Source organism: Canis lupus, chromosome 21, assembly GCF_048164855.1.
Source record: "Canis lupus baileyi chromosome 21, mCanLup2.hap1, whole genome shotgun sequence".
Classification (NCBI taxonomy): domain Eukaryota; kingdom Metazoa; phylum Chordata; class Mammalia; order Carnivora; family Canidae; genus Canis; species Canis lupus.
This window is the reverse complement of record NC_132858.1, coordinates 5,232,305-5,257,153: the sequence shown is the minus strand read 5'-3', so window position 1 is coordinate 5,257,153 and position 24,849 is coordinate 5,232,305. Positions and strand designations below refer to the sequence as shown.

The 24,849-nt window shown below is 49.0% G+C and overlaps 1 protein-coding gene and 2 long non-coding RNA genes across 7 annotated transcripts in view; 1 reads left to right on the top strand and 2 right to left on the bottom strand.

The window, feature by feature from the left end:
* Window positions 1–1,554: 1,554 nt before the first annotated feature.
* On the bottom strand, window positions 1,555–5,248 carry LOC140612496 (uncharacterized). The gene is made up of 3 exons (XR_012013686.1): window positions 5,112–5,248; window positions 3,711–3,938; window positions 1,555–1,856 (listed from the first exon to the last, which is right to left on the bottom strand). It is a non-coding gene; the product is annotated as an uncharacterized lncRNA (long non-coding RNA).
* A 5,504-nt stretch (window positions 5,249–10,752) lies between these two features.
* The window catches only part of SPTBN2 (spectrin beta, non-erythrocytic 2), a 38,522-nt gene continuing 24,425 nt past the window's right edge, over window positions 10,753–24,849 (top strand). Inside the window, exons 1-6 of one of the 4 annotated variants that reach the window (XM_072790059.1) lie at window positions 10,753–11,234; window positions 18,112–18,290; window positions 22,732–22,883; window positions 23,352–23,525; window positions 24,318–24,409; window positions 24,569–24,649. In XM_072790059.1, coding sequence (XP_072646160.1) covers window positions 18,134–18,290; window positions 22,732–22,883; window positions 23,352–23,525; window positions 24,318–24,409; window positions 24,569–24,649 — 656 coding nt within the window. In that variant the 5' untranslated portion in view covers window positions 10,753–11,234; window positions 18,112–18,133. Of the gene's footprint in view, window positions 11,235–11,815; window positions 11,902–12,082; window positions 12,099–18,111; window positions 18,291–20,382; window positions 20,767–22,731; window positions 22,884–23,351; window positions 23,526–24,317; window positions 24,410–24,568; window positions 24,650–24,849 lie in introns of those variants that run through there. The other 3 variants (XM_072790060.1, XM_072790057.1, XM_072790058.1) reach the window with 3 other exon arrangements.
* On the bottom strand, window positions 17,246–20,220 carry LOC140612497 (uncharacterized). Of its 2 annotated transcripts, none has more exons than XR_012013688.1 (2): window positions 18,593–20,220; window positions 17,246–18,026 (listed from the first exon to the last, which is right to left on the bottom strand). It is a non-coding gene; the product is annotated as an uncharacterized lncRNA (long non-coding RNA). The 2 variants fall into 2 exon arrangements; XR_012013687.1 differs by having other exon boundaries at window positions 18,758–20,220.

Sequence of the window (24,849 nt, the reverse complement as noted above, 5' to 3'; positions counted from 1 at the left end):
AACTAATATACTATTGGACTCTGCATTATTAAAATTGTTTTTACTCAGATCCCATCCTCAGAGAAGTAGAATGTCAGAGTCATAAGGGACCGTAGAGGTTATCAATTACCTTCAATCAAGGAAGAAATTTGAGTTCCAAAGTTAAGGTCACTTTAGTCAACCAGGTCAGCCAAGGAGCTTTGGGATGCTGCTCTGGACATTTTTAGCCCTGGTGTTCAGGGTCTTATTATTAGTGTCTTCAGGGGGCCAGTTATCCCCAGTCCTTGGACTTAGTGGCATATTAATTCTCCTTAATATGCAGACATTTATGCACCCATCTCAGTATTTAGAATAGTGTTGCATGTCTGCTTTGAACATCCTGCATATTCTGAGAAGAAATCCTCTGGATAGAAGAGACCCTGTCTAAAGAGCCCCAAGTTGGTTCTGACCCAAACCCAAGGGTTAAAGTGGAACCAGAAATCTAAGAAATGCTGCCAGGTCAACAGTGACATTTGACATTTTAGGAACTGCTGAGCTGTCTTTCCCTTTTAAATGTGCCCTCTCTGTGTATGTCATTCCTAGACACCTCTTAGGTCTACCTTGTGCTCAGGCTCCTTTAGAGCATTCAAAAGCCCTGAAAAGATAGACCATAGGAACTGAAATGGAAAATATCCCTGAGGTCTCCTTTATCGGACTGATGCAAAACTAAATCCATTTGAGAAGTTTCTTTCCCCCTGGGAAACTACTAAAAGAGGCTGTTTCCCATACACGCAATAGGAAAGGGTTAACTGCTTCTCTCGGGTCCTGAGCCAAGTCTGTCCCCCACCAGTTCCCATAACCGGGTTTCCTGAAATGGAGCAGGTCCCAGGTGCCTCTCCACTAATCACATCCTTGGAAATGGGGCCAGGAAGCTCAGATTAGCTCATCCCTTCACCTTCTTGAGGCCTTCTCCACCTGGAGCACAGAATCTGGGGCAGCTTTGCTACTCACCTCCCTCTCTGCTTTCCTATCTGGGGTCAGACAGGGATGTTCTCACAGAGGTATGTTAGGTTTTGGGGGCACTAGAGGCCATAGTGGTGCCGACTTTTGTACCAATTCTTGGACTACAGCATTTGTCCTTCCTCATTCTAAGACTTATGGGCAAAAAATTCTCCCCCAAGACAATACTAGAGTTTGTATAGATGGAGTATTATTTTCTTCACCACTTTTCCCTATGTTTTCTTCCTCAACTTCTTAGATGACTTCCTGGTTTTCCCAGCTGACAATCCCCCCCCAACCCCCTAACTCCACCCCCGTACAGAGTCTGATTCCTCATCCATCAGTAGTAAGTTCCCAGGCCAACTGGGGAGATTTCATTTCATCCCTGTTAATGTGTAATTCCTACTCTTCCCTGATAACCAATAAAATCTATATCACAAAGCTTGTTCTACTGTCTAATTGGCTTTTAACTTTCTCTCTAGGCAGGGTTGGATGTCTTAGCTGATGTCCACTGTGTAGGAGGCATTCTTTGTGGCACAGAAGCTTTGGGAATGGAAAAAGCAGTGTAATCTGGTCCTGTATGATTGAGGAAACCTATTGATCCAAAGGCCAGATGATCAACTTTATTTGAAAGACAAATAGGCTAACTGGGAAAAAGATTCTGGGAAAAAGAGGACACTGGCTCCACATGTAGTCTTAGTTCGGTCTTCATCTGATTATAGTACTCTAAGGACTCTGCCAGGCATGCTGGTGTATGGAGTCTTTAAAGCTAGTAATATGCAGTCTTCGTGAAGCTGATTTTCCACTGATCACTGAGGTTGACTTGATTTCATCCATTCTAGCGTTACTTCTATTATCTTCTGTTTCTTCAACTTCCCTTCTCACCAGCTGAAAAGAGGCTGTGGAATCAAAATTCTAAAATGGTGAGGATGTCTGGATTCTTTTCCTGTTTTATCACTTACTTTTGGTGTTATGTTCCAGTTTTCCTCAACTAAAATGGGAAAATTATCCCAGGAATATAGTTTTAAAAAAAATCTGTGAAACAATTTGAGAGTCTTAGAATCTTTTTTTTTTTAAGATTTTTTTTTTTTTGTATTTTTAAGTAATCTCTCCACCCAACTTGGGGCTCTGAACTTACAACCCAGAGATCAAGAGTTGCATGCTCTACCAACTGAGCTAGCCACATGCCCCTAGAGTCTTTAGAGGAAATCTTAGAAGTCATTTAATCTAGTATTTCCCAACCAGAGAAGTAGTATTTTTTTCCCAATTCATTTCCTTTATCCCCAACCCTCCTCCTGAACAGCCTCTTTGTACCTCCTTCCTCAACCCCTTTCTGGTATCCAAGGTAGAGAACTGACCTAGTTTGCACAATATATTTCATGTACTTAGGGTTGTGAAACACTGCCCTAATTCACCTCCCCATTTCATGTAATACTCATTCCAACAGTCCTGACAAATTGATATCTTGCTTTTACTTGAATACCTTATGTTGAGAAATTTGCCACCTCAGAAGCAACCCGTTCCAGTTCTGGACAGCAGTGGTTTGGTAAGGAGTTTCTCACTATATTGAACTAAAACTCCCCCACTGCATCTTCCACCCATTGGTCCCACCTCTGCACTTTGAAACCACAGAGAAGTCATCTAATCCCTGTATAAAGGACAGAGAGGAATATCCAGGATTGTTATTGTTAACTTGTCACAGTGTTTCAGACCTGGCCTGGATGATTGTATTACAGATGTCCTGTGCTTTGTATACTAGCTATGTTCCAAACACATTGTGTAAACCTAGCTGTGTGTGAATCAAATTGTTTTAGACACACTGAGAAGCCGACTGTCTAAAAGAAACCCTGTTATCCGTTCTTTCATAGACTGAAGAACTTTGTTGTGATATGAAGAACCTCCCCCATTAAACTTTTATGCAAATCTCAATTTTTATATGTTATATTTTACTTAAGGCAAGATCTGTCTGCATACAAAACAAGTAAAATCATGATAATAGCAATAGCTAATATTTATTAAGTACTAATTTGTGCTTCTCATGCATTAGTTAATTTCTTACCATAACTCCTTTAAAATTATCCCCTATTGGGGAGTCTGGGTGACTCATGGTTGAACGTCTGCCATCCCACTACCACCACCTGGGATGGAGCCTACATCAGGCTCCCCACAGGGAGCCTGCTTCTCCCTCTGCCTATGTTTCTGCCCCTCTCTCTGTGTCTCTCATAAATAAATAAATAAAATCTTTTTTAAAAATTAAATTAAATTAAAAAATAAATTCATCCCCTATTTACAGATGAGGAAACCAAAGTTTAGAGAAGTTAAATAACTGATACAAGGTCACACAATTAGAAAATGTTGGGATCCCTGAGTGGCTCAGCGGTTTAGCACCTGCCTTCGGCCCAGGGCATGATCCTGGGGTTCCATGACTGAGTCCCACATCGGGTTCCCTGCGTGAATAAATAAATAAATAAAATCTTAAAAAAAAAAAAAGAAAGAAAGAAAATGTTGGGCCTGAATTCCAACAAGGCCATAAGACTCCAGAGTCTTCTGTCTTAACCATCAGGAAGTTTCAGATGCCAATAATAATTGAAATGACTGGCTACATAGCTGTGGATCTCCACATCAGAGAATTAGGCTACAATACAGAAAACTGACCTAAAATGTTTACAGCTTCAAAGATGTACACTAAGTCTACTCATTTTGGGTTCTGGCACCCAAAAATCTACTCTTTGTAGGTTTCCCACACAACTCACATTTCTCAGTGCAATTTGATCAAGGAACTCCAAAGACTTCCCTTCAGCTGTTAGGATGAAGCAGATGCTGCCAAAATTTATTTCAGGCAGGTGGGTGTGATCAGACACTTTTTCAAAGGATTTGTGTATTCTCAGGGCTTTATGGTATCAGCTTCTTAGAAGAAGGAAGTGGTTCGTTACTGACAGGTGAAATCAAAAGTGGTGGAATCATCATCAACCAGTCTGCTCCTAGACAGGTTGAAATCATTCAAATGTGTTTTTAGGTCCAATTTCTAATGGTGCTTAGATTTGCAAGTTAAAAATAGTTGGGGAGGGATGGTCCATAAATAAACTGCTGTTTTGAATCCAAAATGGACAAAGATAAATGGATGTAATACTTCTATGTCCTCAAATCAGTTTCAGTTTCTCCAGTTTAGTCACCAACAGTATGCATGCATAACATTGTTCAGCTCAGAATGCACCCCTCAAGACTCCTAGAACCTCAGACTTTTCTACACTATATAAGGGAGCTCCAGGTAGTACTCTTCTGTCCTCTGTTCCCCTCCTCCACCATCCCCAGCATCAGAACACCCTGTTTGACCTGAGGCTTTATCTTGGTTCATCTGCAGACTTTTGCTTTCAAATACATGATCATTCTTTGCAAATCCTGTCCCCAGCTGGTGTTATACAAGCCTCCTGGTCCACAGTCATCAGGAAATTAGGTCAGTCCTTGTAAGACACAAGGTGGACTTTCCTTGCAAGTCCACCTTTCTGACCTTGACTTTGTACACCAGGCTTGTTTATAATCTCAAGTCACAGACCCAGGTGAGGACGTGCAATTTTCCTTATTTCTTAACCTAGCTCTACAGCCCCCATTTCTACTAATGGCAGAAAAATAACTTTGCCAATTCCAGACAACTCAATCTTTCCAAGTTTTAAACTTCAACTGTTTCTTTCTCCTGACAATGTTCCAGTTGGGGGTTCACATATCACTCTGACATCAGGGAAGGGTACCGAGGTCAAATGCCATCTTCTGTTGCTTTTGCCTCGCTTGGTCTTGGCCATTGGACTCCATTGCCACTGTACCTGCTACAGTGTTCCCTGGTGTGTAGATTAGAAAGAGACAGTGATTCCTTTATGAGGAGCTCAGTGGCTCCTATCTCAGCTCTTCCTAGTACTCCTGAGTCTTCAACTGGCTCCTGGCTTGAGCCATGCAGCCCTCAGCCTCTACTGTGGGGTTCACCTGCCACTCCACAGCAATCCCCACAGTCACTGGGCTCTCAGCTCATCATTACACTCCTCTCAGGGGCTGGGCACCAAGTAACTTTTCAAATTTCCCCCAAATGTCAAGTCAAATAGACTCAGGTTTAGGGAGTGAGAAGGCTGTAGGTAATGAAGAAATTCAATTTATCTAAGACCTACTTTGCCTCCAGAGGTGACAGTGCCACTTCTACTCTGTGGTAGCAGTCCCTTGTTAGCACAGGGAACTTTGAAATGCTTTGTCTTCTCAGAGTTCTAGGATCAGAATGGAACATAAGTCTCTTTTGTCTACTGTTGTTTGTGGTGAGCACAGAAGGCAGAGCCCAAAGATGCATCTAAACTCTTTTCCAAAAATAAATAAATAAATAAATAAATAAATAAATAAATAAATAAATAAATAAATAAAGCAGGCTTCTCGGCAGGCAAAGAAACAGACTCTTAACTATAGAGAACAAACTGATGGCTATTAGAGGGGAGGTGGGTAGGGGATGGGCTAGATGGGTGAAGGGTATTAAGGAGGGCACTTGTTATGATGAGCCCTGGGCATTGTATGTAAGTGTTGAAACACTAAATTTTACACCTGAAACTAATATTATACTGTAGGTTAACTAACTGGAATTAAATAAAAACTTGGAGGAACAATAAAAGAACATCTTCTCTGTATTTGATTTTAAAAGGTCTGGTTAAGGGGATCCCTGGGTGGCTCAGTGGTTTGGCACCTGCCTTCTACTCAGGGCGTGACCTTGGAGTCCCGGGATCGAGTCCCACATCGAGCTCCCTGCATGGAGCCTGCTTCTGTCTCTGCCTCTCTCTCTCTCTCTGTCTCTCTCATGAATAAATAAATAAAATCTTAAAAAAAAAATGGTCTGGTTAAGAATTCAAAAGCCCAAGACTTTGACCCTGATCTTTCTGTGTCATCCCTATGCAGAGGATACTGCATCTAGAAAGCACTTGCTGCTACTTAATCATGGGGGATAGATTCAGGGTAAAAGAAACAGAAACACATTGTTTGATATGAAAACATCTAGTTTTATCTTTTTACAAAAAGAAATCCCCTTCTCTCCCAAAGTCCTTTCTGTCATTCATTAAAATGTTGCACAGATATCTACATGTCTGCTCTACTAGGAACACAACTGTGAAATGAATGTGCTCCCTTTTCTCACAGAGTTCATAATCTAAGAAGGAACACAACCAATGGGCAGTAATAGTCACATGGAGTTCTGTCAGAAGGCCCCTGTCCCAGACTTGAAGCCCAGAGAATGCTTTTTGGAGGAAGTGACACCTAAATTTAGACCCAACAGACCAGTAAATCAATCCTAGGTAAATGGAAAAGGAAGAATTTCCCACAAAGAGAATACCATGTTCAAAATCCCACAAACATTGGGAAAGCTCCAACAGATTCCTTATGTCAGGATATAGAGCGTCAAAAGAGGAGTGGTGAGCAATGAGGGTAGAGAGGTAAGTGGGGTGTGTCAACTCCCTAAGAACTCTGGGCTTTACCCCCAAAGGCATTGGGGAGCCACTGAAGGGGTTTCCACAGAGGAGAGACTTGTCAGAATGTTGTATTAGAAAGATGCTTTCTGGGCACCTGGGTGGCTCAGTGGTTGAGCATCTGCCTTTGGCTTAGGTCGTGATCCCAGGGTCCTGGAAGGGGGGAGCCTGCTTCTCCTTCTGCCTCTATCGCTGCCTCTCTCTTTGTGTCTTTCATGAATAAATAAAAAATAAAACATCTTTAAATGATTTAAAAAAAAAAAAAAAGATGCTCTGGCTGCAGAGCGGTAGATAAAGAGGCCCAGGAAGAATGCATAGAATTAGGAAAGAGCCTAGAACAAAACACTATTACCAATGGCAACAACACAATTAAGTGATGAGCAGAAAGGAACTCACAAAAGAAATAAGGGAGGGACCACAGGGGTTGAAGGAAAACCAGGACTGTGGCAACCATAAACCAAAAGAAGAAAATCCCAAGAGGCAGGCATAATTAAAATCTACCACTGCCAAGAGGAATAGTAAGGAGGCAATTGTAAATTAACACTGGATTTAGCAAGAGGATTCCTGAGGACCTTGTTGAAAGTAGCTACAGAGAAATGGAAGTTATATTGCATTGGACTAAATCAATTGCATCAGTGCCCATCCGTCTCCTTCACTCACCATCTGGTTCTGCACTGATGCTTTCCAGATGTGTATCGAAGTCCAAGTCTCCATTCTGAGCTGTGCACCCAGATGCACTTGCCCCTAAGTATGTCCACTTGATTGGGCCAAAGATATCACAAACCCAGCAGGTTCTGAGACCTACACTCTCTTCACCCAAATCCGGTCTTCTCAACTGGCTTCTCACATCAACATGCACACTCCTCTATTCCCCACATAGCAGCTGGAGTAATCTTTTAAAAATACACAGTAGAGGGGTGCCTGGGTGGCTCAGAGGGTTGTTTGTCCTCTGCTCAGGTCATGATTCCAGACTCCCGGGTCCGAGTCCTAGAATCGAGACCCACATAGGGCTCCCTGTTTAGTGGGGACCCTACTTCTTCTGCCTCTGCTCCTCCCCCTGCTTTGCGTGCTTGGGCTCTTGCTCCCTCTCTCAAATAAATAAATAAAATCTTAAAAAAAATACACAGTGGATCACTTCACTCCATGGCTTCAAATCCTTCGATAGTTTCCCAGGGCTCCCGAGGTGAAAACCAAAATTCTTTAAAGGACCTAGAAACCCCTGCATGATCAAGCCCTTGCCTATTTTCCCCAGCCAGAATTCAGCACATATTCCCTCTTGCCCTCTATTTTCCCTCCCATTACCCTTCTCTCCATTTCTTACACACACCATGTGCCCTGCTGCTTCAAGTCTGTCATCCACATGCTCTTGTGTCTCTGTAGCTACGAACATGGTTCAAGTGTCAGACGTCTGGTCTAGAAATCCCAGCTCTACCTCAGCCTGGTTACATGACCCTGGGCAAGACATTTCATCTCTCTATGCCTCCATTTTTCTCTTCTGTGGAATAAAGTTAATACTCACCTGTCAGAGTTTTTATAAGAATGAAATGAAATGATATGCATAAAGTGTTAGAAACATAATCCCCAATTAGTGTTAGTTACCCACTACTATTATCCTCTATTCTCAGGCTAGTTAACACTTGTCATGTTTCAGATCACAGCTCTAATGATCTGAGGGAGGTCCCCTTTGACATGCCCCCCCCCCCAACTAGATTATGACGCTCTGTTAAATTCTTACCTAGCATCCTGAACTTTTCATTCGTTATACTTTGTAATTATATATCTAAGGGTGTTATTTTATTAATGTCTGTCAACCCTACCAGAATATAAGCTCCAAGAAGATAGAGACTGTCCATGTTACTCATCATTAGATCCCCAGATCCCAGCACAGTGCCTGACACATAAGCCAGATAGTTTTTGTTTAATTTTTTTAAAAGATTAATTTATTTGAGAGAGAGTGTGTGTGAGGGAGGAACAGAGGGAGAGGGAAAGAGAGAATCTCAAGCAGACTCTGGAGTGTGGGGCCTGATACAGGGCTCAATCCCTGAGATCATGACCTGAACTGAAACCAAGAGATGGACCTTCAACGGACTGCGCCACCTACGAGCTCCTAAGTCAGATAGTTTTTAAATGAATGTTTGGCTCAAGGAGAAGCAAGGTAGTAGAGCCAATGCATTCAAATCACTCAAGAATATCATGATCATAAAGGCAAGACGCAGAGGAGGATCAGGGTCTCTCACTTGTTTTTTAAGCTAGCAGATACTTGGCGCATGTTCAAATGCTGATGAGAAGGAGCCAGAAGAGAGGGAACTCACCAGAATGACTGAGAGCCATGAGACTGCCGGAGGGGATGACACTTCATGTAGGAACCAGAAGAATCAGTCTCAGACAGGAGAGACATCTCTTCCATGGTACAGGATGAAAGATGAACCCTGGGCTAGGTCTGGAGGTTTAGGGGCAGGACTTTCCACTAATCTTGGTAACATGAGTAGCAAATCTGGATTCTCCAGAGCAGCTCAGCACACTCTGTGGATTTCCTTCCATTCACTGTTGCAAATCATGTAAAAAGGAAGAAGACGTTTTTCCCCTCCATCATTGACTATACTGACGTACTACAGAGAAAATAATAAGTTTCCAAAACAACTGAGACCAGCCATCTCACTGTTCTCTTTATTGAGCATGCTTCCTCCCCAAATTGGGAAATAGTATGGTAAAATGATACTCTCCTAAAATAATAATGGCTGACACCGGTTGAGAGCTTTCTATGTGTCAGGCACCTGCAATCACGCATCTGATCCCCACCTATGATATCATTCTGCAGGTAAGGAACCTGAATCCCAGAGAGGTTGAGCAACTTGCCCCAAGTCAACAGCAAGTAGGCAGCAAAACTACTTTTAAAGCCAAAGAGTCTGATTCCAAAACTGATGCTTTTAACCACTCTGCTACACTCTCTCTAACAGAAGGGAAAGAACATATTAGGAATTGGAAGACCTGATGTCCCCACCATGAACTAACTCTGAACTTGGGCATTCACTTAGGTGTCTGAAGAACAGTGTGCTCATCAAGAAAATGAGAATGATAATGTTTACCCTACAAGGCTTTTTAAAAAAGATTTTATTTATTTATTCATGAGAGACACACAGAGAGAGAGGCAGAGGGAGAAGCAGGCTCCATGCAGGGAGCCCAACGTGGGACTCGATCCCAGGTCTTCAGGATCACACCCTGGGCCAAAGGTGGCACTAAACCACTGAGCCACCCGGGCTACCCATTACCCTACAAGGCTTTTTAAAGGATTATGAAATGCTAAAAATAGGAAATACTATATAAAAGATCTTGTTAGTATGCTGACCATAGACTTAATATTCTTGTCTCCTAATTGGGTCACAATCCAATAGCTGTTGTTGAGACCCTTGGTTCCCATAGCAGTAGAGCAGTAGTCGGTTGGGTGTTCTGGCTCCTTGGCAGATCAGCTGATTCTCATCCCATCAGCTTTAACATCCCTGGCCAAGGCTCCTTGATGACCAAAAACACACCTCATTGCTCCCTTCCCCCTGAACACACTCACTCTTACCCTTGGGAACAGTTGTAGTTTATGCTCTCCCTTCTCTGACTCCATTGCCTGAAGAGCGACTGTTAAAAAATAAGTAATAAATAAGCCTGAACTGTAGCTACTAGTGAGGCACACCTCAGAAGATCAATTTCCAGTCTGGTGGTGAAATCAGAATATCAGACCTAGAAGAGAAGTTCAAGGTCACCTTTTAGTGCAACTCCCTGATATCCCTTCCAACCCATTTTATAAACTAGGAAAACCAAGGCCAGATAGGTGAGATGATACAACCAGACAGGATTGGTAGCAGATCTTTTTTTTTTTTCCCCCTTGGAAATGTTTTCAAATAAGTTTAAAACAAATGATTTCACCCCGCCAAAATCCTAACTGAAAAGTGCTTCAATCACTTACAAATTTGTTTCAGTAGGTGTACCTTTTCAGAAAGGAGCAAAATCCTACAATTCCATTACCCGTAAATAAATAAAACCTTAAACCCAGTAATTCACACAAACCCTATCCTTCACATTGCCCTTACTTGGCCATTTCAGGCATTTCCCAGGTGGAAACAGGCCTGCATCATCAGAGACAGCACAATCTAATGGGTAAATTCTGATTGCTCTGTACAAAGCCCAATCTGTTTTTGCTGTGCATCTCCAAGCCTAGCCTCTTAGTCTGGAAGAACAGAACCTACCTCTCAGAGCTGGAGTGTGGGGTGGGGGGTGGGGGGTGTCACATGGGATAATGCATTTTTTTTTTTTTTGGATAATGCATTTTTAACGTGCAGGTGGCACTTTATAACTTTATTATTATTTGAGCATAATTCTTTTCTCTCAAGCAGATAGCAGTTCACCTTGCTTAATGACCTAAGACCTTGCAACCACTCAGATGCTACTAAACCAAGGAGAAACCCAGCTGTGCCAGGCCTAGAAATGTCCATCCCCACCCCCACTCCCTTTTAAGACAGTGAGTAGGACGGAATTCTCCTGGTTGATAAATGAGAGGAGCTGAGAAGGAGCAGAGAGAAGCTGCAGTGATGACTATTCTGAGAATCTGATCTGCGAGCAGGCGAATCTCCACCACGTAGACCATGGAGACGCTTTGGGAAAGAGAGCTGGCCTACCTGCCTGAAGGAGGATGCTCGAGAGAAGGGATGGATGAAAGCATTGCTTAAAGGGAGATGAACTGGAGGTGCCCACGGATGAAAATTTGAAAAGGAAACAGAAGCTGAATTTGGGGAAACCCTCCGGGCGGTGAGTGCCGTTAAAGGAAGGATTGTGTGTCTCAGGGATAGATTTGGGAGGAAAGGAGGAGTGGGGACAAAGGTGAGGGTCCTCAATCTGCGGAGCCCGAGCCCCGCAAGCTGTGTGGGGGGTACCCGGTGGCCCCGGGGTGACCGGAAGGCGGCATTATAGGGGGCACCCACGCGGAAGGTGGCGGGGGTCGGGAGCCGGCCGCAGAACCGCCGGAGTTCGCCCGGGGGAAGGTCAGCGACCCCGGGCCGGGGAGCAGCGCGGAGAACGGAGAGGGGCCGCGGTTGCCATGGCGCCGGGCGGGGAGGGGGTGATTCGGGCCCCGCCCAGAGCCCCGCGGGGCCGCGGGCTCCAGATGGTCCCGGGCCTCCCGCGGGAGCCGGCGGCCTGCGGCAGGGGGAGGCTATTGTCCTCCTTCCGCGCGCCGCAGTCCCGCCGCTCGCGCCCGCGCGCCGCCACGCGCCCCGCCGCCGCCGGCCCCGCGCGCCCCCCGCGCCGCTCGCGCCCCGTGACAGCGCCCGCAGCCGCTAGCCGTGCGCCCCGCCGCCGCCCCGGCCACCCGCCGCCGCCCGCAACCGCCCCTCGCGGCCAGGCTGCGGGCGCGGCGACCACCGGTGCGCCCCCGCCCGCCGCACTCCCGCCTGCCCGGCCGGCGCTCCGCACCGAGGTAGGTGCCGGCGCCCGGGCCCGCTTTGTCCCGGCGGCGGGGCGGCGCGCTTTGTGCGGCCGCGTGCGGGCGGCGGGGTTGGGGTCGGGGTCGAGGTCGGGCCCGCCGGGAGAGCCCGGGAGGGAGGATGCGGCGCCGGGCCCTCGCTTCCGCCCGGTCCCGGGGACAGGATGGAGAGTCATGTGCCAGCCACCCAGGTACCGGGGGTGGGGGTCGAGGCGTGGGGAACGCGGGCCTTTCCGGATTGGAGAGAAGAGTCTTGCAAGAGTTGAGGTTGACAAACGCGTTGAGGCATCGGGTCGGCGGTGCTCGGAGCGTGTCTGACAGCGCCCGCTGTTCCGGTCGCCGACGCTCCTCCGCCGAGCGGCCGGCGCTGATCCAGGTGCTGCGGACGCGCTCCGCCGTCTGTGCCCGCGCGTGCGAGCGCCCCGCTGCCTCTCGGGGGCTTGCTGGGGGCTTCCCTCTGGAGCCCAAGGGGCTCCTCCTCGCCTCTTCGGTAGCTGCTCCATGCTCTCCTTTATGCTTCCTCACGGTGCGTGTGTGAGAGGGGACACGGCTGGCGGTGGTGACCAGAACACGAGCTGAGGGCGAAGGGGGTGGGGAAGGAGCGGTGTAAGGTGTTTCCGTGGCCGGGACACCTGGACGGCTGGCTTAGAGTCGCCCCGCACAGAACTAGTGGGCAAGGCCTCCCCGCTGGGGTGTTCCGACCCCGGCACCACGGTGGGGCATCTACTGTCCACTCTGGCGCGGAACCACTTTCCCCCATCGGCCCCATGGCGTCGCATGCTCGGCTGCGCTGCGGGCTTGTCCCTTTACGAACCTGCTGCATTTGCTCTCCGTGGGTTGTTTCGCCCTCGAGCAGCCACAATTCTAGCGCTGGAGAGCCGGTCGGTTCCGGCAGGTATGGGCAGGGTATCCACAAACCAGTTTTCCTTGAAGGTGAAAGGGCCAGCGTTGAGTTCCAAGTGTGGGTGTTGGCTTCGGGTGCTGGACAACCTCTTGGCCAATTCCGAAGAGGAAAAAGTTAATATGGATCTTGGATTTGTCCCTTGCAAAAAACTGATGTAACCCGGCCATTACAGGCTTGGGGGAGAGGCACAGCAAGGGAGTGAAAATTAATCTGAATAATTCTGTCCTGAGTGGAGGATTGCAAAGAAGATCAAACAAAAATTCAGTGCCACTCTTCAGCCTAGTCTTTAAGTTTGCTGGAGGAGAGTCGCTGCCTTTCACCAGGAATTCAGCCTTGAGGAATATGGGTTAGGGTTTTGTTTCTCCACAGGGGTCTCTGATTGCCCTGGGTGCATCTTTCTTATGCCCTCCTAGTTGCCCTGAGTTTGTGATCTCTTTTTCCTTTTACGTCTCTGCCAATCACTCATACTTTGAATCAAAAAAGACTTTTATTTGCCCAAGGTCCCCATTTCTTCTCATCTGTTATTCATCCTACTGTCATTTGTTCAATTCTGCCCCCACCCACCCCCCCATAGCGTCTCCGCCATCGTCCTTTCCTTCTTCCGCACATCTGTGATTTGCCTGTGGGACCAGCAGCTCTATTTGTCTCATTAGATCTAGAGTCCACTCCATCTTCATTTCCTCTCTTATTGCCTGAGGCTTCTGGCTCTTTGTGGGTCTTGGGGTCTCTCAGAGAAGCTATATTTGAGCTTAGCATTGGATAGAGCCTGAACCCCCCCCCAGAAGCTAACCTCCAGTCACACTCACCCCTGAAACTTTGTGTCTCTTCAATCCTCATTGCTCTTCTAACCAACTCTACTCCTCCTCATCTTTGGACAACTGTGCCCTCAAAGTGTCGTCCCCAAAACACTACTTTAATATCCTCTGGGAACTAGTTAGAAATGCAAATTTATGAGCCCCACCCCAGATCTGCTGAATCAGAAACCCTGGGGTGGAGGGGGGGGGGCAGGGCCCAGTGGTCTGTATTTTAATAGCTCTCCAGGTAATTGTAATTCATGCAAGTTTGAGAATCCTGGATCCCGAATTGAGGGTTTAACCCAGAGAGTCCTCCAGCAGAGGGTATTCTCCAATCCCATTTTATTCTTTCCTTGAGTTTTTCTCCGGCTCTAAGAATCAATTTGCTGGCAAAAAAAAAAAAAAAAAAAAAAAACAAACCAGCAGCAGCAAGAAAAAAAGAATTATGGTTGAGTCATTCATTCTTTCTTTACTGAATACCAATTGTATGGGCTTGGAAAAGACAAACATGAGTAGGACACGGCTCTTGTCCTCAATGGGTTAAAAGTGGAGCAAGCAGAGAGACACATAAACAACTAAGCGTAATACAATGTGATGGGGGCAAATACTAGCTGCTCTCCAAGTGCTGTGGGAGCGCAGACGAGGGAACCGTCAACTCTCGGAGCTAGGTAAAGAATTAATCAGGAGCGGGATGTGGCCAGAGGAGGAATTAGGGTAAAAGACAGGCTCTAGCCCAGGATAGGATTTCTAGCCTTACATGCCAGCTAAAACGGGAGGAAACGGGAAGTGGGACAGCTGCTCTTGAGGATCCTCACGTGGCTGAGCAGAGTCTGTATCCAGCAGCACTTTAGGTGGAGAATCTAGCAGGACCCCAAGCTTGCAGCTGGTGGGAGTTGGCTTTATTCTAGCATGAACAAACAATGTAAGCTACTTGGGCCTGGCCTTGAGGTCAGTGGCTAAGAATAAGGTGCTGGTGAAACTGTAATCTGGATTAGCTGCTGTGCCATCCTATTGCCAGAGTTGGGAATCCATGGGGAAGAATAAGGTTGAGGATTCTAAAAAAAAAAAAAAAAAGGTTGAAGATTCTCCAGCGTACAGAGAGACAGGGGGTTATGAGGCTGGTGGACAGGCACGCTAAAGAAATATGAGTATGGAGACCCAGATCATAGGTAAGGAATGACATAGAGCAGGATCTATGTAAAGAAACTCCATAGAAAACTATAGGAATCTAGAGATAGCAGCAGAGAATAGAGAACACAGAGTATCACCCAAAAGGCCAAGGGACTGCAGAGCCCAGATACGTGAAAACCAAAACTCAGAGCCCCGCAGAACCACCACACTAAACAACACCAGAGAGCATCATTCACATGCAAGTCCATGAAAACAAACTCCTTGGAGTCCCAACATGTGGTCCTATAGAGATCCATGACCTAAGGACACCGTGCCACCCTGGTTCCTTATCTGTATGACAGCATCCCCGGAAATTCAGGACACAAAGCACATGTGTCAAAACTCAGTTTAGCCAAAGGAGCATTTAAGTAGCTGAATTTCTATTTGGGAGGAGGAGAGATTCCTACTCCATACCTTCTCCTCAAAATTATGGAGAGGATCTAACAGCCAGACCTCACTGGGAGGTCTAGATCCCATGCCTGGGTCCCCATAGAGGAGGACCAGGTTGGATCACCAAAAGGAAGCCAGATTAAGATGTGTTTAGGTTTTGTGCAGTTGATGGAGCCCCAGGGAGACACAGTGGTTTGGAGACGGGGTCAGGCAAGCAGGATTTGAAAACCTCAGAGTGGGGATCCCTGGGTGGCTCCGCGGTTTGGCGCCTGCCTTTGGCCCGGGGCTCGATCCTGGAGTCCCGGGATCTAGTCCTGCATCGGGCTCCCGGTATGGAGCTTGCTTCTCCCTCTGCCTGTGTCTCTGCCTCTCTCTCTCTGTCTCTCTCTCTCTTTATGTCTATGAATAAATAATAAATTTTTAAAATCTTTAAAAAAAAAATGAAAACCTCAGAGGCTTTCAGAGCCCAGGGAAGTAAGAAAAATATGTGACATGGCTAGGAGGGAGAGAAAAGGGAATGGCGGGGCCTGTAGAGAACTGGAAAGTGCAGGCCCACCCAAAGGAATCCAAAATCAATCAGTTATTATTATTATTCAATTGTATTTATAAAGAAACCTCTATGCCCAACATGGTGCTTGAACTCACGACCTCAAGATCAAGAGCCACATGCTCTGTGACTCTTGACTGAGCCACACAAACACCCCCAAATCAGTTATATTTTAACAGCTTATTGGCCATAGTCTTGGGGGCAGGATTTAGTAGGTCTGTGACTCCTAATAAAAGGCAAAAGGGTCATGGAAACAGAAGGCTGGAGGGCATTGTATGTAGGTGTTTCTGCAGGGAGGTCTATGTAGAGAGAAAGTACTGGAAATGTCAATCCCAGAGCAAAGTGTGAGCTGGCTACTGGTGAGGAAGCCTGGACCTGAAGGGCTGAGAGAAATGGAATTAGTACAGGTCCTGGGGTTTGGGCTGCTTCCCTGTTCAGTGCCTGCCTATATTAGATGACTCTAGTTCAGGTCACACCTTGCCCACAGCACTCTGCTCAGGGTGACTGAATTCTGCCCTAGAATTTATTTTTATATAAATATTTACAGAGTAAATTCAAAGAATCTGTTGGAGATTAAAAGAAATGATGGATTTTAAAATGAGAAACGTGTCCCAGGCTAGTGGAAATTAAGCTCTTTTTCCTATTACAGGGAATGCAAAGCCCAATTTAGGAACCTTAGACCTTAGTTTCCTCACCCCTCATTAATGCTACTCCCAGGGAAACTTTGCCTGCTCTGTCTTTGAAAGAAAGGGGAGGGGCGGACAATCCTGGCTTCCTGGGGGTCAGGGTCAGGTTCAGCTTCATGGAACCAGTTAATGACAGAAGCCAAGCTCTGCTTTTGTGTGCCAGGGAACACACCTTCCTACCCTCCCACAACTCACCACCCATCCCTTCCTCTTTTCCTAAACTACACACGAGGTTCTCCTGTCCATCTTTCCAGAGCCAGAGACTGCCAAGATGATAGCCTCTGCCCTAGGAAGTAGCTATGTCTACAGAAAGACTAAAATGTCTTTGTGTTTGAGAGGTGCTAGGAAAATTAGAAATGTAGAATTGAGATTCTAATAAAGTTACAGACTGGGCCCCCTCCATTCCCTTGAATGGCTGCTGAATGGTGAATTACATGAGAACTGTGGACAGTAGAGGGTTTTTAAAAATCCCTAGCAGCTAATCTAAAATTTATTTGTTAGTTTTGAGAAGGACAAAGTTTGCATAATGTAGAATCATGAGTAGAGCTGGCAAGCATGTGTGGTCCTAATTTCAGTAGCCTGGGCCCTAGAAGGGAGCCATGGGTGCTGAAATGTCCCAGGGAGCTCTGAAGGGCTCCAGGAGATTCGAGGCACATGTAAATATTGTGATTAAGAGCTTGTTCCCCAAAGTCAGAAAGAACCTCTCTTTAAAATTCAACTCTGCCCCTTCCAGCTGCGTGACCTTGAACCATGACTTAAGAGGTGGAGTTTCCTGGTCAATGAACCCTTGCCCCTTAGGGGGTGTGATGAGGCGATGCATGTACATAGTAGGGACACATATCATAGCTGACATTTTTTTTAAGATTTATTTATTTATTCATTTATGATAGACATAGATAGAGAGAGGCAGAGACACAGGCAGAGGGAGAAGCAGGCTCCATGCCGGTAGCCCGATGCGGGACTCGATCCCAGGATCACACCCTGGGCCAAAGGCAGGCGCCAAACCGCTGAGCCACCCAGGGATCCCCCTCATAGCTGACGTTTATCTAGCACCTATTAGGTATTCCCTTGTTCCCTGTGAGAAACAAAAGGAAGCAAAGGAGGGAGAACCATACTGTGTCCTCCTCTCAATTCCTGGGCACTTTGTCTATACTTACCTAAGGGCATCACAAGCTTCCTGGTGTATTATAAATGCATCTTAGCTCGAGAGCAGGATTAGGGTCTTTTCATCTCAAATCACCTCCTGGGGATAGGAGATCGTCTCGTGTGGCGTGGGAGCTCCGAACAGTTTGTGGAACCACGAAATCAAAGTTTATACTCATTATTGCTCATGGGGTCCCACATCTGCTTGTGTGTTTCCCTGGCCTGTGCACTGCTGTCCTGAGCCATGCCATTTGTTAGCCATCGTTAACACTTTTAGCTCCCAGCTTTGCTCACTGTCCGTCTCTGCAGCCCTTCCTCTCTGCCACAGCACTTTGAGGCACTCCTGCCTTTCTGTCTCACTCCACATTTATCTCTTGGTGTCCTGTCCCTCTACTTCCCCACCATGGCTTCCCTTCTCCCACTAAGGTCTGATCTCCATTGATGAACCAGTCTCAGCCTTTGGCCCTCAGGAGAGCGGAGCAGATCTAGGGCAAGAGGAGAGAAGGACACAGTGAGTAGTGGGCTCAGTGGTCCTGAGATGCCCCTCACCAGCCATGTTCCCCCTTGCAGGAGCAGGAGGCCACCTGCCACCATGAGCAGCACCCTGTCACCCACAGACTTCGACAGCTTGGAGATCCAGGGCCAGTACAGCGACATCAACAACCGCTGGGACCTGCCTGACTCGGACTGGGACAATGACAGCAGCTCAGCCCGCCTCTTTGAGAGGTCTCGAATTAAGGCCCTGGCAGGTGAGGTCCGGGGAGGGCCAGAGGACATGCTGTGGAGTCTGGGAAGATAAGCTTGTCAGGGAGGGTCCTCCAACTTCGTGGGAAGACCAGCTTTCTCTCTAAGCTGCCAGCTGACCCACGTTACCCCCGCAAGCCCCTGGTCCCCAATTCCAGTGCCAAGAGTAAAGTTCATACAATCCAGAATGTTCCCCAGCTTCCCTTCCCCCGAGCAGAGGGCTCAGCTCTGCTCTTCTATGTCCTGAGTCATGGTCCTTGACTCTTTCATACTTAGTCCCTGCCATCTCCACCCACCCCTCCCTTACCTTTCATCCCCTTGTTGGGTCTTCCTTGGTTTTCTGTGTCACCTCTCACACCTGTTCTCCCTCCCAGCCCATTATCCTCCCCGCTCCCTCCCCACCTGTTCCTTCCACCTGCTGCCGGTTCCTCCCTTTATCTCCTGTACCTGTTCCTCCCTTTATTTCATGTACCTGTTCCCTGAAGCGAGTTCCCTCCACCCGCTGCTGGTTTCTGCAGCCGCCCATTCTCCCGAGTTTGCTCTCAACCCACCTCGGCCCCTGCCCTACCCTCAGGCCTGGGCTCTTCCCTCAGCTTTTCTGAGCACAAACAAACCCGTCTGACGGGCCTCCCTGCGTTCCGGGGAGGAGTTGTCATGGCAACAAGAGTACAGCTGCCACCTGACACCACCAGCGGCTGGCGTGGGGCTGAATCACCCACACACCCTAAGGCCACCCGCCCCGTCTGGCTTCCCTCCTCCGTGTCCCACCCTTGTCTCTTCCACCGACCTGCTGTCCCCCCAGCCCAGTGAGTGGGAGAGACCACAACTGCTCCTCCCCATTGGAAGCAGTGCCCCCGGAATGAGTGGGTGGCCTTCTGGAAGTAGGGAGACACTGAGGGGGTGGTTCCCAAACCAGGCAGCAGTCTTTACAGGATCACCCAGGGACATTTTTACAAATACAGACTTCCAAATACAGACTCCTAGACACATTGAATTAGGATCTTTGGACCTATGGTCCAGACATTAGGATTTTTAAAAAGCTCTCCAGGTAATTCCTCTCAGGCAGCCCAGCATCTGAGGACCCTTGTGTGGTGGCCTTAGCTGTGGGAACCCCTTGTCATGTATTTTCTCCAGGACCTCTCTGCCCTTCCGATTGAGTCTTTAGGCTGGATTGTGAAACAATCATATCAGTGTTTCTATAGATGAGAGAAGACAGAAGAGTGGGTTGTGGACAATGTCACCTGAGGAAAAGTTTCCCTGATACCCTGGTTTGGGATGCATGTTGACCCTAGAACTGTCATGTTGTCTGTGTGCACATGCCACATGATACCCAGGACTGTCACCATGTCTGTGCACACATGACACATGCCACCTTGAGCTGTCATTTCTCCACCAGCAAACTGGGCTCTCCCGAAGAGGCTTCTCTGTACGGACTTAACTTAGCACTACGCCTTGCACCAGTAGATGCCAAATAAATACTGAATGAAGACAGGAGAGAGGCAGGAGTAGGCTATAAGGGGCATGAGCTGAAGCCCAGAGAGGGGTCGGAAGAGAATGTGGCAGATGTCCCAGCAGTGGGTTGTACTGGGGGCCAGGAATGGCCTGTCTGAGGAGGGCTCGGTGAACCAAGTGGCAGGAAAGAGGCCGGAACTGCAAGTGCTGGCAAACAAGTAGGGAAGATTCGATCACCTGTGTCACAGATAAAGAGTATTTAAGCAACCGCCTGGTACGGTGGCCGGCACCTTCTGAGCTGGTTTTGCCTCAAGGATTTCTCTTTTCTCTGCTCTCCGAGCTGGGGACCAAAGCTCACGTCCCGAAGGCGGACCTCCCAGCGCCACCCCAAGATGGGCCATCCTTGTCCCACCTGCAAGCCTTCGGGAAGTGGGCGTTTGCGTTGGGGCCCGCGCGGAGCAGCTTCGGGCCGGAGGGGCGGGTCTGCAGGCGCTGGCAGTTCGGCGCTCGCTCCGCAGGGCCGGGCCCGCCGCCGCCGCCGGCCCCGCCCCCCGCCCCCCGCCGCCCCTCCCCTCCCCTCCCCTCCCCCTCCCCCCTCCCCGACACCGTCCGACCTGTTTGTCGGGAGCCGCCTCCGCGTCCTCTCGCCGCAGCCAGGTGTGCTCTGCCGACGGGCCCCGGAGCTCGGGCGCTCGGCCGGCCGGCACGCGGTTTCCCCGGCTCCGCGACACGTTCCCCGCCTTGGAGCCGACTCCCCGGCGGCAGCCCACGCTCGGGACCCCGGGGCTCCGGGACGGACACGGGCAGGGCATGGGCGCCGGGCCCCGGCCGCGTGAGAGGCAGCGGGCGGCATGAATGGTAACGGGCTGAGCCGGGCGCACGGGCCCGGCCTCAACGGGGCGGGCGACTTTTACTATGAGGCGGTGGCAGGGGCTCAGAGCCCGGGGGGCCCCCTGCTGTCGCCAGCCGCCTTCATCAACCCCGCTCAGTACGCCAGCGTGCTGGAAGGCCGCTTCAAACAGCTGCAAGGTGAGCGGCCGCCCCGGGCCCCGACGGAGGAGCCCCCGCGGAGTGTTGGGAGACAGTGTGCAAGGGGAATAATTAATTACCAGAGGCCAGAAAATGCCTCGTGGGTGCTGACAGAGTGGGGAAAGGCTCGGGCCCCCTGGAAGCAGGACAGTGAGCGTGGTGGCAGCGCCCAGGTCAGCACACGGGGAGGCTGTCACCACGGAGGATTTGGAGATGAAGCACCTGCTGGGACAGCTGTTAAGCCAAGCAACCCAGGGCTTGTCCCTGTTGCCCTGGGTTTCTGAGTAGGTGTCTAAAGGTGTGGAAGGAGCAGTGTGTGTGTGTAGAAACCAGGGACTATGTCAGAGAGGGTTGGTGCAGACAGGTTCAGGTGTAGAGCAGGTGTATGTTCATCCTGGCAGCAATATTTCAGTGAATTCCTGGGACCCACTGTGGGGTTTCTTTTGGAGGGAGGTGCCTGTGGATGTTGTGGACACCCTGTAAAGCTATGCTTTATCTCTGGTCCTTGGCTTTGCCCAGTTTCCTCCTAGCTGCCACTGATTCTACATCTTCCTCTTATTCTACCTGGGGGCCAAAATGGCCTCACCCCTGTGCCCCTGGCATCACGATCCAGTGATGGACGATGATCTGGGCAATCCCCAGCCCAGGCAGGGCGCATAGACCCTGAAAGGAAGGAAGCCCACAGAGCAGGGCCCTGCCAGTGCAGTTGTCAGGACCCCAAGTTTCGCTCAGGTTCAGGGGTTGGAGGTAAGAGAGACAGTAGTAGACGTGGGTGTGTCATTATGTTTAATGGGTGAGGTGCATAGGAATGTGAAATTCAGGGACGAGTCTTTTTGATTTCTGAGATGCTGTTGCCCAGAAGGGAAACAAAAGTGACTCTTCAGACTCCAGCCACTTGGGTTTCGGGGATCACACTAGGCTTCTCTGGGGAAAACAGACAGAAATTTGAGTGGCCAGAGCAGCTTCTGATGGCCTGAGCCTCTTCCCTCACTTTGTCATTTATAATGTCTAAAATCTTAATTTTTCTGTGGAACCTAAAAAGCATGCACTCAGCAGCAGCTTCTCCTATGCAACGGACCGGACCGGGCAGCAAGGCATTTCCTCCCTGTCCTTGAGATCTGTGCCTAACTCTGCCTGTTTTACTCCCCACTGTGTTTCTTAGGCTCAGTGATTTCCCTATTCCCAACTTTCAAGATTGTTTTCCTTCTTAGCATTGGAATGTTGATGTCCTAGGACTGAATCCCATTGCAGCAAATTGAATGAACCCACCCCACAAATAGAGGAGCCCATCTTTCCTTTAAATTATCCCAGGAGAGCAAGCTGACTCAAGGAGGCTTAGAGCCTCTATAATGTCGTGTCCTTCTAATGACCACTTGGAAGAGCTGCTGGTGTAATTTAAGTCCACGCCCTGTCCAACAGCGAAGAGAACAGCCACACCTCCTGCTGCTCCTGAGCAGCTCTGGGTCTTTCCTTCGGGTTAGATCATGCCTGGATAACTGTAACTCATCAAGGAGTAACTCATCATGTGTGCCAGGCATCTTACGTACATAGTCTTGTTTAATCAACACAGTCACGCGTTGAAGTAGAAAGTCAAGTAGTATGCCTGGTTTATAGATGAAGACATGAGTCTCTGATTAAGTAACAGTGTTCCTCCACTGTTACAGGGCATCCCCGATCCCAAATCCCAAGCCTTCCCCTCATGTCTCACTGCTTCTAACTTCTCTCATCCTTTCTTCTTGAAGCCCATTTGCTCATTTATATCTTTACCCTTATGAGCTCATTCCAATTTCTTTATTCCCTGCTTTTTAAGTTAGAGATTTTCATCTCAGGCATCTTCCTTCCAATCCTCGTTCCCAGACCTCACTTCTGGGGTCTTCCCCCCAGGCCCCCAACCCCATCCACTGGTGTTTAGAAGCAGGTGAACTGTACTTGAAGGACAGAAATGACCCCATGTTGCCGCCACAGATGAGCGGGAAGCCGTGCAGAAGAAAACCTTCACCAAGTGGGTGAACTCGCACCTGGCCCGGGTGACATGCCGGGTGGGAGACCTGTACAGCGACCTCCGGGATGGACGTAACCTCCTGAGGCTCCTCGAGGTGCTCTCGGGAGAGACACTGGTGAGCTGTGGTCACAGAGGGAGGAGGGAGCCCGAGAAACAGTGGTTGAGGGGACAAGCTGGGAGGCACCCTCAGAGAGAAGAGTGACAGCACAGAGCGGAAAGTAGTTGGCTGCCCTCTGGTCAGAGGATGGTTTCATTCTGAGAGGTTTTGCTGCGTGGATTAAATAGGAGCATTGCTTCACGGAGACAGGAACAGTGGCCCCATTCAAAACATTTCCTTTCCCACCCACTCAGGGTGCAATTAATTCCCTTGGGAATCTTAATCTGCCCAAGCCACCTCTGGAACCTCCGCTTTGGCTCTGTGAACTTTGGCCCAGCCTTGAGGGCTGCTTCTGTGCTCCTGGGGGTGGGGATGGGGGTGGGGGAGATGGGGAAGGTGTGCAAAGCAGGGCCCTGGGAAGGCTGAGAGGGAAGGAGGAGGGGGCCCACAGGGCCCCATGTTGTCATGTCTCCTATCCCTCAACAGCCAAAGCCCACAAAAGGCCGCATGCGGATCCACTGCCTGGAGAATGTGGACAAGGCTCTGCAGTTCCTGAAGGAGCAGAAAGTACACTTGGAAAATATGGGCTCCCATGACATCGTGGACGGAAACCACCGTCTGACCCTTGGGCTGGTCTGGACCATCATCCTTCGATTCCAGGTACCTGGCACAGCGCCATGCAGAGTGTGCTTCACACCTCAGTGCAAGCGCTTCATGCCTCAGTGCTGTACACGTCATGATCGATAAAAACATGCTATACATGGTATAGCAGTTTGTGGTTGCTGTGATATCCAGGCACCAGATCAGGGGACCCTCCTCCTTAAATGGGATAGAGATCAGTGTGCGTATTGTCACACTTCTGTGGCAGGTTCCCTGTGGCCTGGTCTGTTACCTGGCCACATGTAGTAGGGCCGCATGTTGGTCCACAGGGGACTGGAGATTTTACACATTGGACCTTCACCTCCTGCTCATTGCTCCACTCCTCTGCCTCAAACTCCGCTTGCCTCCCTAAAACAGTCCCCCTACTGCTTCTTACGCTCTGAGCATAGGCAACCCAACGTCCTGATACCATCACATCCCAGTTGTCCCCTGACTCCCTGGGTGTAACCTCTTCTGCTCCTCCCAGCCCTGAGAGAGCTCCATCAGCGCCCCCTTTGAAACCCAGCTCTCAGGAAGCACTCACCCCTCCACACAGTTCCCCGCTCCAAGGAGCCATCCATCATCCTTTGCTTTGAGACTCTTCCACTCTTCTGACTTCTGACCCATTCTGCTGCCTCAAGTCCTTTTGAACTGATGTTTTGTGGTCACTATTCCAGAATGAAAGGGCCCCAGGCTCTGTCCCTGCACCCCTATTATAGGAACCTAAAGTTCCTGCTGTGTACTGCTGAGTATGTTCAGTAACTCCAGAAGCCCCTGTTTAGGGAGTGAGGACTTTCCATCTTTCCTTCTTAGATCCAAGACATCAGTGTGGAAACAGAAGACAACAAGGAGAAGAAGTCAGCCAAGGATGCCCTACTGCTGTGGTGCCAGATGAAGACCGCAGGGTGAGGCTGCCCAGGGACTGTGGCCTTGGAGGGTTGGAGGCACCAAAGCTGTGCGGTAAAGGAGGGATGGTCTCCCAGAAGCACCAGCTGGGGATCCATCCTTGAGTCGCAGACCAGGGCTGGGCCCTACTCACTATTTTTCCTGGTCTCTATTTATAGGTATCCCAATGTCAACGTGCACAACTTCACCACCAGCTGGAGAGATGGGCTGGCCTTTAATGCCATTGTGCATAAGCACCGGTGAGCTGGGTTAGCGAGCCTGCCTGAGCTCCTGCTGGATGGGTTCATGGCCTAGGGGTGCATAGATGCATAGACGAGCCATGAGATGGACTACACAGCAGTTATGAGGAGTGAACATCCAGACAAGAGCTGGGATGTGGGGGCACCACACTACATAAAGGACAGTGATGGGAGCCAGAGGGTTGGGGAGCAGTGGGTGT